At 42.1% G+C, this 18,811-nt stretch overlaps 1 protein-coding gene across 1 annotated transcript in view; it reads left to right on the top strand.

Moving 5' to 3' along the window:
- Window positions 1-1,194: 1,194 nt before the first annotated feature.
- Window positions 1,195-18,811, top strand: part of GPR158 (G protein-coupled receptor 158) — a 409,585-nt gene continuing 391,968 nt past the window's right edge. Inside the window, exon 1 of the mRNA XM_019630809.1 lies at window positions 1,195-4,626. Within this exon, the coding sequence (XP_019486354.1) occupies window positions 3,725-4,626 (902 nt within the window). The 5' untranslated portion in view covers window positions 1,195-3,724. The remainder of the gene's footprint in view (window positions 4,627-18,811) is intronic.

The following is an 18,811-nucleotide window of genomic DNA, read 5'->3' as shown; positions in this document are numbered from 1 at the left end:
ACTAACATAGACATAGGGTGGTCTACCTACTCAGTTACCTTGACTCCAGACCTATTAAATGGACCAAGCCTCCTAGAACATTTGAACCATGGTGCTTATCTTGAGTGGACCTAAGCTTTCTAGACCATTGTAGACCACAATGCACTATTTTCTAGAGCCTGCCCTCTATGGTGGCCTCTGGTCACAGGTGGTTACTGAACACTTGAAATGTGGTTACTGTGAAGTGCTATGTGCTGTGACTGTAAAATACGCATTGGATTTTAAAGATTTAGTATAAAAATATCTCATTAATACTTATCATATTGCTTACTTATTGAGATAATAAGTAATATATATTGGGCTAAATAAAATATTTTATTAAAATTAAATTCACTTTTTTCTTTTGACTTTTTAAATGTGTTACTGGAACACTTAAGATTATATATATATGGATTACATTTGTAGCTCGCATTATATTTCTATTGGGCAGTGCTATTCTAGAACCAATTAGTTCACCCCAGTTGTTTGCCAATGTAGACTGAAGGTGATCCACTGAAGAGAACGCTAAAATTGCAAGAGCTTCTCATAGGCTGCTCCTTTCTTGTTAAATGTGCTCTAGGGGAAGGACTGGCCCTCTTGGAGAGTGGCTCAGGTGCCATTTCAGTACTCCCTTAATGTCAAATCATGAGGTCCACAGGCAGTTTGTGTCCCCAGACACAGAAACTTTAAATGTGTTGCCAGTGGTCATATGTTTTACTTAAAACAATGCTGAAACCAGAACCCAAGTGTTTCAATTTTTTTTTAAAGATTTTTATTGGGTAATTGGGGGGATGGGAACAGTGCTGGGGAATTAGGGGAAGGGGAACAGACAAGTTGCTGTCCTTTTGTTCTTCAGTCTAGTTGTGGAGGACGTTGCTTCACTGGCCCAAGTTGGCACCATCATTGCGCTCTTCCCAGGCGAGGCAGATCAGTCGCCGGCTTCTGGACGGCCGCTCACTGCGGCTGCTGGCCGCTCACGCTGGCTGCTGGCTACATACGGTAGCCCATGGCAACCCACTGCCACAGGGGCTGCAGCCTACGCCGTCGCCGGCGACTCACGGCAGCCCAGCTCCAGGTTGAGCTGTTGTTCAGCATCTTAGCTGCAGAGGGCAGTGTCACTGGCCCTCATATGTGGGATCCGAACCGGGGCCCTCTGGCATCCCAAGCGAGTTCTTAACCATCGCGCCACTCGGCCGGCCCCCCAAGTGTTTCAATTTTGCTGTGTCATCGAATTACTTATAGAAGGATCTACTAATAAAATTATATCTTCCTTTTTAAGTGACTAGAAAAATTTAAATAATTGTTAATAAGTTACATAGATTTTCTAAAACCATCAATTAATGATATAATTACAGTCCAGTTTTTCTATCGTTAAATTATGGAAAATCATATATATACTTGATAAATTAAACAAATGGAAACTACTTCTGTCATTTTTGTCACATATGTTATAATAGAGCATTAAATTGGGATGACCTTTATTTAGCAAAGGAGCATACACTGCAAAGCAAAATTTAAACAAAAAGTCGGATATGAACATGAAATCTACTTCTAAGTAAATACAAATCTAATAACCATTCTTTGCACAGCTATGAAAACTCACTTGGAGACCATGCACTCTAGTTTGTAAAAATGGTTGCTATGTTTTATCCAAAAGCCCTCATCACTGACATATCAGGCAGACTTTTCTTAAATATGGAGATAGATTTTTAAATAATTAGCTTCATCACCATGATCTTCTGGCTTACTCATTAATTTAGCAAATATTTAGTGGGAACACACTATGTGCCAGGCATTTCTCTGTGTTCTAGGTGCTCATGATACTACGGTGATCAATGCAGACAAACTGTTGGTCATTAGAGCTTACATTTCAATGTTTAGGTATTTTCTCAGTGGGGAGAATGAAATGAAATGGTAAAGTAAATTGAAGCAGTGCTATTATAGAATGCCATGAGTGTCATTTTTTGTTAGTTGGGATTGAAGTGAATTTGGAATTTTCTATTTTTGTCGTTCTTGGGGAATTTGAAAATGGAGTGCATATGGAAAGTGGAAGGCATAAAAAAACCCTACATATCCAGTACTAATTAGCATTTTCAGAATGTAAGAAGACACTCTTAAAGCTTCAAGTAAAACAATTGGATGGGTGTTAAGGGATTTCCCAATAATTGGAGGGGAGGGAGTTGGCATACTTATTCAACTCTTCTTTCTTCTGCTGGGATATCCCAATCTATAGTTAACCAGATGTCGTAGTTTTTATATTCATCAATTCTAAAAACTCTAAGAATGGCTGCCCTTCTCACTCAACATAGACTCACCCATTCTCATTCTGTCACAGAACGAGTCCTGTCATTTTCACAGATTCTCTCCCTTCCACATCTTCACTTGCATACACTTCGACAGGTTCCCCTTCACCCTGGCCGCCTTTCAAGTGGAGCTTCCTTAAATATGGCACTTTCCCCTTAAAGCTCAGCCAGTAGATGTCTCCATTCCTTCCCCATCGCTAAGACCTCTGAAAGTAGGTTTTAATCATTTCTTTAACCGACAACGAGGAGGATTTGATGATTGGCCAAAAATGAGCAGATGCTTGGGAGGACACATCTCCAGCCTACGTCCCACCCTTCCGATTTAAGTCAGAAATGAAAACTCCTTGCTCCCTCTTTTCCAGGCAAAAGTGTTCAGCATGATTGAATTAAGCACGCAAGCCGCCAACACCCTCCTCTTCAGTACGTTCAAGTTTCTTAAGCTCTGAGCCACAAAAGCTCTGCTTCTTCCCTCACTCCTGCCCACCCCATCCCACCCCCTCAGGTTTCCGAGTCATCAGGGAACGCGAGTGGGTGAAAGGAGTCGGAGCTGCTGCATCCCGCTTCACCGCCTCCTCCTGCGCCTCCTCCTGCTGCCTCGGGTTCAGCACTGGACAGCTCCCGCCCCATTCCCAACAAATGGCAGTCGGCTGATTGACAGAAGAGCCGACCAAACAGGGAACAAGACGACTTGAAGCCGCCCTACAAGGGTTTGGTTGCGGTCAGGCTGCCTCTTTAAACCGGCTTCCCTCCCGAGAGCAGGGAGAGGCAGGCGTGTGGTTTGTGGCCAAATCTAAGGCGCTAGTTAACCAGCTGCCTGGCCCTCTCGACTCCAGAGACGTTGCAACGTCTGAAAAGAAATATCCGCTCTTTGGGACTGGCTGCGGGGCTCGCGGGGCCGGTCTGTGCGCGCGCGCTCCCCGCCTCCGGGCGAAGCGAATGAGGAGGAGCCAGATTCGGGAGGCGGGAACGACCTGCCACGGGTGAGATGATGGAGCAGCGTCTTCCGCGGCCGCGGCGGCAGCAGCAGCAGCAGCAGCCCCTGAGCACACCTCAATGAGAGCAGCGGTGGAAGCTGCCGAGCAGAAAGACGTAAGCGAGCTAACTATAGCTGCCGGGAGCCAGAAGGGAGGTAACCTGTTCTGCTCAAGGCTGTGAGGTGCGTAATCCCTAGCCGACCCACCGTGGAGCGGCTTGTAGCCAGTGTTGCCACAGGTGATCCGATTTCCTGTGACGGTACCTTAGCTCGTGGGCTGATTTTGAGACAGTCTTATTTTAAAGTCCTTTTCGACTGGGTGCCATCTGGAGAAGAGGGAAGTCTCCAAGTAAAAGTCGTACTGCTGTAAATTGACGACCGAAATTTAAAAAGTGACCCCTCCCCGTTACCTCTTCTCTCTGCGAGGCGGATGGGAGCCATGGCTTATCTCTTACTCTTCTGCTTCCTGCTCGCTCATCTGGGACTGGGGGCCGTTGGCGCCAGCCGCGATCCTGCGGGACGGCAGGGTTCCCCTCGAGAGAGGACCCTGAGGGCGAAGCAGCACGCCCAGCAGCCCGCCCGAGCCTCCGCCTCGGACCCCTCGGCTCCCAGGAGCCGCTCCACCGACGGCACCATCTTGGCGCAGAAACTCGCCGAGGAGGTGCCCATGGACGTGGCCTCTTACCTCCACACCGGGGATTCCCACCAGCTGAAGCTAGCTAACTGCTCGAGCCGCTATGAGTTGGCGGGCCTGCCAGGGAAGTCGCTAGCCCTAGCCAGCTCCCATCCCTCCTTGCACGGGGCGCTGGACACGCTGACACACGCAACCAACTTCCTCAACATGATGCTGCAGAGCAATAAGTCGCGGGAGCAGAACTTGCAGGACGACCTGGAGTGGTACCAGGCACTGGTGCGGAGTCTCCTGGAGGGCGAGCCCAGCATCTCCCGGGCGGCCATCACCTTCAGCACCGAGTCGCTGTCCGCGTCGGCCCCGCAGGTCTTCCTCCAGGCCACGCGCGAGGAGAGTCGTATCCTGCTCCAGGACCTGTCCTCCTCCGCACACCAGTTGGCCAACGCCACTCTCGAGACTGAGTGGTTTCATGGCCTCCGGCGCAAGTGGAGGACCCATGTACATCGCCGTGGCTCCAATCAGGGGCCCCGGGGCCTGGGCCATAGCTGGCGGCGCAGAGACGGGCTTGGCGGGGACAAGAGCCATGTCAAGTGGTCTCCGCCTTATCTGGAGTGCGAGAACGGGAGTTACAAGCCCGGGTGGCTGGTCACTCTCTCCGCTGCTTTCTACGGGTTGCAGCCTAACTTGGTCCCGGAATTCAGGTAGGGAGGGGGAAAAGGCAAGAGGAAAGCCTTCCTTCCGGTTTCGTGGGTGGGTGCGTGTGCGGGGAAGGTACATTTGGATGACACTTCGCTTCCCACCCTCACAGCAGAGACCTAGGCTGAGGGGCACACTACACGGGCGCATGTACTTAGGGACAAGAAGCGCCTCACGTTTGTCACCTTCAGACACTCACCGAAAGCTTCTCTCAGATCAAGGGACGGGGGAGCACTTGGCAGAGCTGAGAAAAACCTCTGATGCCCTATGCTTCTCTTCAAACCATGGGAGAATAGGGAGGGGAGTTCCCTGGAGGGGTGATGCTAGGGAACTTTGGGGTGTGCCCTCCAGGCATAGAATAGCCAGCATCAGATGAGAGAAAAGGGAGCCGGAGGAAGAGAGAGGTCCTTGTTTCTGTCACTTCAGGGTAGCTTCTGCCTGCTTCCTACGTGTGTAGTTTGGGGCACCAGTCTGCTGTAATTAAAACATTGCGATTCCCTTGGCAGTTCTGTCCCCTTAGTAATGAGTCAGTCTCAACAGCACAGCTGTCTCCAGGATCCAGACACTTTTTTGTCAGTGTACCCCCAATCCATATCCTCTTTCTTGGTCCCCTCTGTCTCCTTTTCTCTGTGTCAGGCGTGCTGAAGGGCTCTCCAGCCCTTCACAAACTCACACACTTTATAAAGGAACTTGTTTGAGTTATTTTAGGGAGGGAGGGAAAGAGGGATTAGCTCTGGCTGAATTCACTCAGGGAGCTTGGAGGAAACTTAGTAACACTTAGGTATTTCCTGTCTCAAGATATAGCATTTGTGGGAAGATGAGAATTTGCAAACTAGCAGGTGGTAACTTCTGCCCTGGGAAGTGCCTGGCCTTTGAGGTGAGAAACTAATAGCAGCCCTTAAAAGCTGATGTGAGGAGGGAACAGGGAGAGAAAGCAGCAACACCAAAGAAGGCCTGGCAGGGGGCCACAGATGGACTGGTATCCTCCCCAGTTCCCATGATGGGAGGCTCTGGGAAGAAGGTCTAGGGGTTGAAGTTGCTTCTGTGCTTATTGGGAACCTAGGCAAAATGAGAAACCTGTGTGTGTGTGTATGTGTGTGTCTTAATGCTTTGTTTGGCACAACAGGGGCAGGGTACCAGGCCAAGTACCGTATGGGCAAATAGGGGAGTCAGGAAGCTTCTTTATCTTGGCACTGTCATTTACTGCTGAATGACTTCAAGTAAGTGGCGTAGCTTTTCTGGAACTCACCTACTTACCTGTCAACTCAGGGAGTTGAACCAAATGGTCTCTAAGGAGCTATCCAGTTATAAAATTCTGTAGCTTTTAATGCTGGCAACACTTGAGAGGGCATAAATGTAAAACAACCCCCTTTCTCTGATTCTGTATGACCATAATAAATGTTTGTGTGTGTTTCTACCTCTTTTACAGATCTTGTCTTAAACCAGAGTAACTCTTTCCTACTTTCGGGATAATCTCATTGCCTTCTGGCTTCTGCAGGATCCTATTAGTAAGAGCTAGCCCCAGCTTTGAGGCTTTGCCATATTGTTTGCTCAGAAGAAGAAAGATCAGCAGATGTCATTCACTGCCAGCAAATTGATTTTGGCCTTCAGATAAACCTGAAAAGGGCATCCCAGGTCCCACGATCAATCAGTCTTCCTTCCTTCCCCTTTCCTTCTGTCTTTTACTTTATGTCAGGCTCTGTGCTAACTGCTTTGCATGTATTATCTTAATTAATCTTCACAACTACGCTATGAATTAGGTTTTATTAGTTTCCCTATTTTACAGAAAAAGAACCTGAAGCACAGAGAGGTTAAACTTTTCCCCCAAGATCACATAGCAGTTAAGTAGTAGAGCCAGGATTCAAAACCATTTTATACTTTTAACTGCTATGCTAAACTGTCTTATGAAGGTGTCCCGGGACTGTTACATGCAGTGTAGCTGCTGCATACAAATATGTGTATTTTTAAGCATTAGAAGTGGGACTGGGAATGAGAACCATTCATTTTCAGAATTATTTCTCTTAAGGCTCAGAAAACATGGGTCACCTAAATGAACTCAGTGCCTTTGCCAGCCAAGATGAAAGGCTGAGGACACAAAGGGTTCGGGGTTGTGAGGGCTCATACACCCCATACTTATTTTTTGGACTGCCTTCAGAAAATAGTTTCCTCTGGCTGAGCCTCTGTAAGTGCTTTCACAGTCATCGATGGGGTTCTTTAGCCGAGGCATGGAGCCAGGCCGTTTAGTGTCTGGCTCTCTACAGAAGCTGGCTTGTCCTGGCAACGTGCACGAAGAGCAGGATAAGTTCTCTCCTGTGAGCACTTTTGCCCCATGCCTCGTGCCCCTCAAATGCTGTACTGAGGATTCATACAGATGGTAATTATAGGAACTGGAAGAAACCTTAAAAGGATCAGATGGTCCCTCCTGTTGTTTCATAGATAAAGAAACAGAACTAGAAAGGCGAAGGGACTTGTCCTAAAGTCACATAGTAACACCACCACAAACAAGCAGGATCCAGGCCTCTGCCTCTGGTTCACACTATGCTTGATGTGTATATACCTAAATCATATTTCTGTGGCTCTCCGGACCTTTGCACACAAAGTATGTCGGAGGACATAGTTTACTCTTAATCATCTTTTAGGACAAAAAAAAAATTAGCCCATAGAACACAGCTGGTGATTTTTAAAAATGGATTATATTATTTCACACATTTGAGATCATGTTTAAATGGATGTTTTCTGTCTTTTCATACTCACAAAAGGCACAGTTTTTTGTTGTTGTTATTGTTGTTGATAATGTTTTATCACCTCAGATGTGTACTCTAATATTCTAAAACATAGGTGAATAATGTTGTCTGGGTATTATAACAGAGTAAACCTCAAATGTATTTTTGGGAAACCATGATTATGAGCTCTAATCATGATTTTAAATATATTTTGAACCTATAGGGTATTATTTGTAAAAAGTCTTACCTGTAATGAAAAAAATCCATTGATAATGATTTCCTTATGGAAGAGAAAAGGGGGGAAAACTTTGTAGTTAAAATTGCCATTTAAGGTCAGATAATATTTCCCCGGGTCTTGCTTACAAGATTCAAGCATTTAAATTGCATTATATTTTATTTTTAGAGAATGTAAATCCAAAACATGAAATTCAAAAGTAATGTGAGAAAATGGTCAACTACCTTCTTATATTAATGTTTATTGTTGTGAAACACCTCTCAGAATAAATGTTATTCCCCCATTTCAGAATGATACAAATATCTTAAATTTTAAAGCCTAGCATAAGACTCAATGGGAAGAGAAGATTATTATTCATTTCTTTCTTTTCGAAAAATGGTATTAGTTGCTCTAACTACATGTCTCTTGAGTCTTTGGCTATAGTTCCGTAGTATAAATATTTTAGTTCTCGTCTTCCATTCTAGCAAAAAAACAGAGAGTAATAATTTAAAGTATACCCTATGGTATTTTTATTTCTTGCATTAGGTATGTGATATTCTTGTAGAGTTTTCCTTACAGTGAAGTCCTTTAGTTTTGCATAGTCATTTTTCTTTGTGGAACTTAAGGTACCATGGAGTTGGATCCCATTCTGCTGAAATCATACTTTCCGGTGGTAGTTGGAATGGCTCAGTGCCTAGGATGGATATAGGTACTTAAGTGTTTGTTGAATTTAAACTAAGGTGAAGGAATATTTGGGGATTACTTATTTCTTGATGAACTGAAAGGGACTTTGGAATTCATTTGTTTTTTTTTCATCTTCTCATTTTATAGAGGAAGAAACTGAGGCCCAAGGGCTCAAGGAATTTGCTAGAGTGGCACAGCTCTTTAAGTAGTAGGTTACAATTATTGGGAACCAACATATATTGAGCACCTACTATGTTAGATGCTTTATAAATACTGCTACATTTGATTCTTAGTACTCTCAGGTAGTAACAACGTCAGCAAAGTTGAGCAATCTGCCCAAGGTAACATAGCAAATTAGGGGCCCCAAATCAAATTTATATCTGTCTCACTATGAAGCTTGTGTTGTCTTTCTACTACCCTATGCTGATTCCCAATTTTATTTTCACCTTGTTATTAAAAATAAAACATGGTAATGGCTTGAAATAATGTGTTTGGTCCAAGGAAGTAATATACACTTATTCTTTTTAGGCCAATCATATGATCAGGAATGTTGTGAGAAAAGTGTGAGTTAGACTTAAGTCAGAACTTTGCCTCAAGTCCCAGTTTTGTTTCTGACTGGCTTTATTATCTGTCTGGGAGTCAGTTTCTGCACAATTAAAATGTAGGAATGGACTTGATGATATTCAAATACCTTTATAACTTTTTGTTCTGTGGGCTCTTAAAGGATCTACCTAAAGGGTCAACAAGTAAGCTTTGGAAAGAGGGCAAACGCAGTACCTTGTGGAAATGATATTGATAATGGGGGAGTAACATGAAGAGGGAGAGGAAACCGAATGAATGTCAGACTGCCGTTTGGTAAAAAAGGCAACAGGGCAATGAAGGAAAGCGCACAATAGTGGGGAAACCCCTTTTTACAAACTAACACAATGAACATCGGTGTCAATGACTTGCTGGCTGCTGTTGGGTCACTTCACTTTCTCTCCTTCACACACATACACCCACACACCTCCATCAGTGCCAGTACAGATCTCTGCTTTCAACAAGAGAGGGCAATTCACACAGTATAAAAGAAATTACAATCTTGCTCCCGGCCAAACATATCCTATGTCTCTCTTGTGGGTAGTGATAGTGGTGAAGAGCTTACCTTGTAGGAACAGCACAGTGATACCTGAGTTATAGAAGGATGTCTGCTATTGAGGTTATTTTTAAAAGATTTTCATTAAAAAATATAGCTAACATACAATATTATATCAGTTTCAGGTGTACACCATAGTTGTTCAACATTTATATACCTAGAGAAGTGATCACCATAAGTCCAGCAACCATCTGACACCATACCACGCTATCACAATATTATTGATTATATTCCCCATGCTGTACATTACATCCCCATGACTTGTTTTATACCTCAAAATTTGAACCTCTTATTCTCCTTCGCCTTTCCCCCCTTTTTAATTTTTCAATTACAGTTCACATTTAACATTATTTTATATTAATATCAGGTGTACTGCATAGTGGTTAGACATTTGTATAATTAAAGAAGTGATCCCCCTGACTAGTTGAGTACTCACCCGGCACGATACATAGCTATTACCATATTATTGACTGTATTCCCTATGCTTTACTTTACATTCTTGTGACTATTTTGTAACTACCAATTTGTACTTCTTAATCCCTTCACTTTCTTCACGCTGTCCCCCAACTCCCTCCCATCTATCACCCCAATAAATCTAGTACCTATCTGACACCATAGTATTACAGTATTTGTATTCCTTCTGCTATAACTTACATCCCCATGACTACTTTGTAACAACCAATTCATACTTCTTAATCCTTTCCCATTTTTTACCCATCCCTCCACCCCCCTCCCATCTGGCAACCATCAAAATGTTCTTTGTATCTATGAGTGAGTTTCTGTTTTATTAACTTTGTTCTTTAGATTCCACATATAAATGAAATCACATTGCATCTGTCTTTCTCTGAGATATTCCACGCAGCACAATACCCTCCAGGTTCATTCATGCTGTCACAGATGGCAAGGACCCATACCCTTCTATGGCCGAGCTGTATTCTGTTGTGTATATGTACCACCTCCTCTATCCATACTTCCACAGACAGACACCTGGGCTGCCTCTACGTCTTGGCCATTGTAAACAATGCTGCAATGAACATATGTATGCACATGTCCCCTCAAAGTAGCGTTTTGGGTTTCTTCAGATAAATGCCCGGAAGTGGGATTACTAGGTCCTTCTTTGTCTCTTGTTATAGCCTTTTTTTAAAAAAAGATTTTATTGGGGAATTGGGAAAGGGGAACAGCCAAGTCGTTCTTCAGTCTTAGTTGTGGAGGGCGCAGGCAGCTCAGTTCCAAGTCCAGTCCCATCCAGCTGCCCGACGGCAGCTCGTGGCCACTCAGCTCAAGGTGCCATGTTTAATCTTAATTGTAGGTAGGCGTAGCCCACCATCCCATGTGGGAGTCAAACCGGAAACCTTGTTGCTAAGAGTGCAAGCTCTGACCACTGAGCCATCTGGCTGCCTGTTGGCAACTCAGTGGCCGCTCAGCTCGGGTGCAGCTCACTGGCCTATGTGGGAATCGAACCAGCGACCCTTTTGCTCAGAGCTCGCACTCTTAACCAACTGAGCCACTCGGCCGGCCCTATCCTTTGTTTAAAAGTTTATTGTGTCTGGTATAAGTATTGCTACTCCAGCTATTTTTTTGATTTTTCCATTTCCATTTTCATGAAATATCTTTTTCCATCCCTTCACTTTCAGTCTGTGTGTGTCTCTCAATCTGAAGTGAGTTTCTTGTGGGCAGCATATGTAAAGGTCTTGTTTTCTTATGCATTCAGCCATGGTATATTTTTGATTGAGTCATTTAATTCATTTACATTGAAAGTAATTGTTGATAGATATGTAACAATTGCCATTTTATTATTCATATTTTTGATCTTTTTTTTTTTTCATTTTAAAGAGTCCCTCTAACTCTCTTTGTAATACTGTTTTGGTGGTGATGAACTCCTCTAGCCTTTTCTTGTCTGGGAAGATCTTTCTGTGTCCTTCTACTTTAAATGATAGCCTTGCTGGGTAGAGTAGTCTTGGTTGTAGGTCCTTGCTTTTCATCATGTTGAATATTTTGTGCCAATCCCTTCTGGCCTACAAAGTTTCTGTTGAGAAATCAGCTGACAATATTATGGGAGCTCCCTTATGTGTTAACTAGTTGCCTTTCTCTTGCTGCTTTTAGGATTCTCTTTGTCTTTAACGTTTGTCATCCTAATTATAACGTATCTTGGTGTGGGCCTTTTTGGGTTCATCTTGTTTGGGACTCTCTGCACGTCTGGGCTTGTATGTCTATTTCCTTTGCCAGGTTAGGAAAGCTTTCAGTCATTATATCTTCAAATAGGTTCTCAGTCCCTTGCTTTCTCTCTTCTCCTTCTGGTAGCCCTATGATGTGAATGTTGTTACACTTGATGTTGCCCCAGAAGTCTCTTAAACTATCCTAATTTTTTTTATTCTTCTTTCCTTTTGCTGTTCTGATTGGGTATTTTCTGCTACCTTGTCTTTCAAGTCATTGATTCAATCCCCTGCTTTATCTGGTCTGCTAGTGATTCCTTCTAGTGCATTCTTCATTTCAGTTATTGTATTCTTCACTCTGATTGGTTCTTTTTTTTGGTTTCTATGTCCTTTTTAAATGCTTTCTATCTCTTTGTTGAAGTTCTTTGAGCATCTTTATAACCAGTGTTTTGAACTCTGTAGGAAGTTGCTTACCTTCATTTTGTTTAGTTCTTTTTCTGGAGTTTCTCCTATTCTTTCATTTGGGACATATCTTTTTTTGTTTCTTTATTTTGACTGCCTCTCCATTTGTTGCTATGTATTAGGTAGATCTGCTAGGTCTCTTGCTGGGTGTCCTTATGTAATAGGTGCCCCGTGGGGTCCTGACACAGTGTCCCTGGTCATCTGAGCTGGGTGTTCTGGGAGTGTTCTTTGTGTGGGTTGTGTGTGCCCTCCTGTTAACATTTTAGCCTTGATTGCTATCAGCAAGTCAGTGGATGGGACTCATCCTTAAGCTGACATACTGTGGGGTTTGGCCACATCCACAGCTTACGAGCTGCTGTGCTGGGGGCTTACTACATGGAGTGGGATTTGCCTCAGTGGGCTCTGGTGCCTGTTGAGACCAACCTTTGGTGAGCCACTTGTGGGGCTACGTGGGAAGTGCTCTGTTGTCATCTAAAGCCAACTTCCAAGTATATTGGTTCTTGGACCTCTTGGGAGGGGCTCTGGTGCAGGCCCAGGTCACCCACTTCCTGTTACTGGTTGGGGTCTACCTGATAGGAGCTACAAAGTGATCATGGTTGGTTGCTGCCTGTGGTAAACCCGGAGGCGCGTGGGAGAGGCCACTCTGTGAACTGAGGATGGCTGCCACCAATACCAGGTCTGGAGTAGCTTTGCAAAAAGCTGGGACATCAAAGTCTGCTGCTGCCTGCTGCTGGTTGCCTGCTCCAGTAAGTTTCAGCCACAGATAAAGCCTCCTGTGGTACGGAGTTGGGTGGAGTGGGGGTCACAGTGAATCAGCAGAGTGGAGCTTCGGAGCTCACCAGGCCATTTCAGATTCAGATTTGGCCGTAAGTGTAGGGGGCAGACTCAACACAGGAAAGATGTTGTCTGCCTGCTGGGTGCACGGGAGGAGGAACCAAAAAGGGAAAATGCTGACTGTCCTCCAGGCCACCTGCTGAGGCCACACACCTCAGTCTGCCCCCCCCACCTCCCTGCCCCATGACTCTGACATTCCCCAAGTCACTGTTTCTTCTCCTGATCCCAGGGTGAGTGCCTATGAGTGAGTCTGTGTGCAGGCCCTTTCAGAGGATGTCTGGGTTTCCTGCAGCCTTCCATCCCACCTGGATGATCAAAATCCCCACTGTTTTTCATAGCCAGATGTTGTGGGAACTCCTTTCACAGCACTAGTACTCCTTGATGGGAAGTGTGATGTGAGGCTGGGGTCTCTTGCTCCTCCACAGGGAACCTCCATGGCCGAGATAGCCCTTCCAATTTCATCCACAACATGGATGTTTGGGGTCAGCCCGTTTCGCATCTCTGCCCCTCCTACCAGTCTCTTTATATCCTTCTTCTTTATATCCTTAGTTATAAAACGTCTGTTCTGCTAGACTTCAGATGGTTCTCCAGGTTGATTGTTCTTTAATTTAGTTGTAATTTTGATGTGTTACGGGATGAGGCAAGCAGAGCATGTATCTACTCTGCCATCTTGGATCATTCCTTTTGAGGCTTTTGGGTATCAATTATTTCATCTGTAAACTGTGAATATTAAATGGTATCTCCTTTGGGATTCTGTAAAGGCCAAATGAAGAGCTGTCATCACATAAGAAGTTCAGTAAATATTCTGTATTTAGCTTCTGTCTTCCCAAATACTGTCCACAACTGAACGTAAACTTTCTTAGTTTAGCTGTATTAAAGTTCCGTATGTGATTTATAGTAATTTATAATTCATATGGTGGTTTAGTTCCATTCCTAATAGTTGTGAAGGCTTGTAATAACTGTGAATCCTGGTGCAAATACTGGCCTTGGAGATGGAAGATATTGAGACCAGCCTGGACCACATCCTTGCTGGTGGTAGGTACCATGGGCTGTACTTGCTGTTCTAATCCTCAGTTTCCTCATCTGTAAATTGAGGGGGTTGGACTAGGTGACCTGTAGGGCTCCTTATAACTCTCAATGTTTATGATTATGCACATAATCAAATATGTCACTTTAATTTTTGAAGTTTTGATTATAATACTGAAATCAATTAATGTATGCTCATTTAAATGCAGATTAAGTTCATGTATGTCCAGTGTTTGACATTATCATGGTCGTTTATTCATGGAATATTTAGAGAAAGCCCTCTCAATGTACACTGAGTTAAATTTTATATATATATATATATATAAAATATAGGTATGTATATATTACATATATTATATAAGTATGTATATATTATATATAAATTATACATATGTATATATATGTGTATATATTGGGTCGTCGGGAAAGTCATGACATATTTTTCTATGTTTTTCAATGCAACAATGCATCATGACTTTAGTGACGACACAACATATGTGTGTGTGTGTGTGTGTATACATATACATATATATATATATATATATATTTGGAAACAATAACTTCACTTCAAAATAAGAATAAGTATGATCTGAGTTTCCATATCTTAAAGATCCCCTGTTTCGCTTAAAGTCAACATGAAGCTGTTTCAGATTTCTCAACCAAGGGCCTCAGTACACCTGTGTTATTTCCCTCAAGATAATCAATGTTTAAGCATGTTTTGAAGTTCCTTACTCTTACTAACAACCTGTTTCAATTTCCATTTGTAGTTGGCTTTAAAATTTTTTAAAAGGGCTATTTATTGTGGGTAGCAGTGGCACAGCATTACTTGCCATTTTCTAGAATAAGCATTTGGAAACAGGATTGGGATTTCCAAGACTGCTAAATAAATAACAAGAGTATATGCCTACCTGCTGGAGAGGTAACTGGTGCCCTCACTAGACTGATTTTATAGCCTCAACTGCTGGGTAAAGTTTACTCTCAACTTCAGAAAAGCAGCTGTTGGTTGTTCACTGCTGAGGGTTTTAAGGCTATGCTTTTCCAACATGCACTGTGTTTTATGATTATACTGTACATACTGGGATGCCAAGAAGTATGTTGTTGATGTTACTCTTGGTTGGTTGGTACAGAAACATTAGGGCCTTGTTTGTTTTCTCTCTTCAGCTCTCGATTGGTATTTACAGTCATTTAGGCAGAATTACTAAAATAGTATGTTGAGATTTTGATAACTTTGGCAGCTTGATGGCCACTGTGTGTGAACAGGCAGCTCACTGGTGCTGGGCTGTGCTTGGGAGAGTTTGCAGCCAACAGCACTGTTAAGCTCTTGCCCAGTACAGCTGTGGCACATGTATTGGTGGGACTGGTTTTGCTGGTTTTTAGCCTTATTTGCTTTTCAGCTTCTAGTAAAAGAAAATAAAAATTCTATGTGTGATTTCTACTTTGGCTGGGCATTTACTCATTCAAGTCTTTCTTCCTACTGGAAAAAAAAACTTGACCTATGAAAATATTTCGGTGGATAGGCTATTCTATGATATACTTCTAAAAGTCTTTCTCAAGTCCACCCCCCACCCCCAACTCCAAGCTTAGTATAGGAACCAACACTAACTTTTTTATACCAAAGGATATTATAGTGCCTCCAAGCAATCACAAGATACATCTACAGTTGACCCTTGAACAAAATGGGTTTGAACTGCATAGGTCCAATTACACGTGGATTTTTTTCTATAAATACTGTAAATGTATTTTCTCCTCCTTATGATATTTTTCAAACATTTTCTTTTCTCTAGCTTAATTTATTATATGAATACAGTATATAATACATCCAATACACAAAATACGTGTTAATCAACTGTTTATGTTATTGCTAAGGCTTTCAGTCAACAGTAGGCTATTAGTAGTTAAGTTTTTGGGGAGTTAAAAGTTATATGTGGATTTTCTACTACATAGTGGGGGTGGGAGTGGTTAGGACACCTAACCTCCAGGTTGTTCAAGGGTTAACTGGTTTCATTACCTTCATTATAGGTAGAATTTCTAGAAAACACAGATTTAACTTAAATGTGATCTGACCCTGAGGTCATTTTCCCTAAACAAAAATCCTGTTACCTACCTTTTTGTCAAAGGCAGTCCATGTCTCTCTCCCTCTCTCTCTCTCTCTCTCTCTCTCTCTCTCTCTCTCTCTCTCTCTCTCTTTCTAATTTTTATTCATTATAATACCTATTGTAACTTCCCCCATTTAAAAGCTATAACTAGATAATTAGTTATCGGTTGTAACTTTCCCCATTTTAGAACTATAGCTATAATTTTCCCCCATAGAAAAGCAGTAACTAGATTTTTACTAATCCTGTTCAGTTAGTAAAGTACCCAGTGCATCTATAACTTAAAAGGAACCTTAGAATTACATAAGATTTTGGTTTATTTCTTTAAGCCAGTTTTTTTTCACCATTTATGTGTTTTGTCCCATGTGTATCTCTTGTTATATTATTATGGAAGGATTTTAATAGAATAACATGACACATGGTTTTCATCTGAGAAAGAGAAAAAGGTATTATAGTATATAATAGTGTATTTTATCCATTATAAGATGCATCTTTTCCACATTTTAATGTCTTTCAAATTGAGATGTGTCTTATGATTGAGGACATGTCATTTTCAATTGACATACATTTTCTTTTTAGGGGTACACAATAGTGTACTTTCAATTAATGGCAGCTTATATTTAATGAGCTATGATATTAGAAAGTAGGAAAATAAATTCCAAGGTCTTTCCAACTATAAAGTTCTTTTATCAACTACAAGTTATCAAAATTCAGCAGAACATGCGTATATGAAAACACAAAATCTAGACCTTACTGTTGTATATGAGTTAGACTGCTATTTGTCTTCATAACAATTTTGTTAAAAAAATACAAGCTATGTCAAAACATGTAACCACATTTTCTTCTCAATGTATGTGAAATATGTAAAATATTGGGCCAGAAGCTGCAGAAACATTTATCTCCAGAATAGGTGAGGTAAGGATTATCAAAATCTTTCCCACACCATTTGGCAACATATTTCACTCACGTTGTGGGAAAATGCCTAGGACAGTGAGAATAAAAGACCTCTTACAGACCAGAAATAGAAGGGAATAGACCTGGCTTTCCTTTCTAAAGTGCTTAGAAGTGTCAGGGTGGAAATAACAACTTCACGGTATAGCCATGTAACCGGTTTTGGTTAGTGGAGATTTACATGGAATTGTAGAGGTGAGTGTGTTTTCTTTCTCTTTTCTAATGGAATGAAGAGCTTGGTTTTCCCCTTACTTGGTGCCTCAGGCCACTCTGTAGTGTAGAAAAGTTTCTCAGCCTCAGCACTATTGACATTTAGGGCCAGATAATCTTTTGTTGTGGTGGCCTTCGTGCTCATTGTTAAGATGTTCAGCAACACCCCTGGCCTCTACCCACTAGGTGCCAGTAGCAACCTCCCTGCTCAATGTGACAATCAAAAAGGTCTACAGACATTGCCAAATGTACCCAAGAAGGAAAAAAAAAATGCCTATGTTTGAAAACTGCTGGTGTAGAGGGAACACATATGATGACGCTATTTGAAATCTTTATTTCAAACATTCTGTCAATGAGTGTGTGTGTATGTGAGTTTGTCAGATCACATTTCTGTTTGTTTGTTTGTTTATTTAATTACCATTCATTCACTTTCTTGTTTGGAATATAAGATTATTACACATATAGAACCTGACAAAACCAAAGTGAAAACTAGACGATTTTGATGGATCAATGGAATATTAATTAATTTAGATTTATATGTCATCAGGGCTCGAAAAGAACTGGCCAAATTATTTGCAGAAGCTGTTGCTAACATGGATTTACTACTTCTATGGTTAAATGTTTTGTATTTTAGTTCCCATTAAAGGATGCACTTTGAAAAGAAGATGTGTGTGTGTGTGTGTGTGTGTGTGTGTGTGTGTGTGTGTATTATTCTTTAAAGAAGCAATGGTTTAGTTGATATCCTGGGAAAGCTCCACTTTGAGGAACTAGAATTTTAAAAGTCAAAAGGATTTTAGAGATCATATAACCCAATTTATTTTACTTTTACAGGTGAGGAAATTGAGACCCAGGGATGTGGCAACCATCATTCACACTAGCTATAGCTGGAGTGAATGTGCAGTTTAATAATAGGCACAAATAAAAAGACCCTGAATCACCAAATAAATGTTAATTTATGTTCATTATTCATGGATTCCAAACCTGGCTGGGTGTCAGGATAACCTGAAAAGCCTGATAACACATTCATAGGCACTCCCCAAACCCTGTGAATGAGGTAATCAGGGGATAGGTTGAAGTCTGTGTTAAAAACAATCTTTGTAATTCAGAAGTAGCTGGTCCTTAAAGACAAACTTGGGAAAAAGTAAACATATAATTCTTTTATAAGATTTTAAGAATAAAAAGTAAACATTGTAAATGCTTAGCCACTTCAGCTTTAGTCACCCAAAACACCTGGCTGCAGGCCATTCTGGATAACTGAAGCACTCCAATACTGTGTGTGATCCTTTCGGTGGGGGGAGGATGACTAGCAGGCTCTTTATGAAGGCAGGAAGGTGACAGGTCCTAAGCTTCCGAATGGGGGGCCACTGAGTTGAGTGCTGTTTCCCCTTCACTTTATTTTGTGTGATTCTTTGTTTTCTCATCTTTAAGACAGGGGCTATCAGCAGTATAGCTGCCTCTTGTTATTATTTATCTCTTTATGTAAACATCCTATGTCCCCAACCAGTTCTACATGTCCTTCAAGTGCAAAGACCACATTTCATGACGTCCATATTCAGTGCCTCTTGAAAGTGCCTTGTATAATTCAGAGAGGCAGTATGGAAGAGTGTCTAGGAGAAAGGGTTTTGGAATGATAAACTTAGATTTGAATCCATGAACTTCCACTTACACTTACTCTGTGCACTGGGCAAGTTATTTAACTCCCTCT

This window comes from Hipposideros armiger, unplaced genomic scaffold (genome assembly GCF_001890085.2).
Source record: "Hipposideros armiger isolate ML-2016 unplaced genomic scaffold, ASM189008v1 scaffold_949, whole genome shotgun sequence".
NCBI lineage: Eukaryota > Metazoa > Chordata > Mammalia > Chiroptera > Hipposideridae > Hipposideros > Hipposideros armiger.
This window is presented reverse-complemented; position numbering and strand designations above follow the sequence as displayed.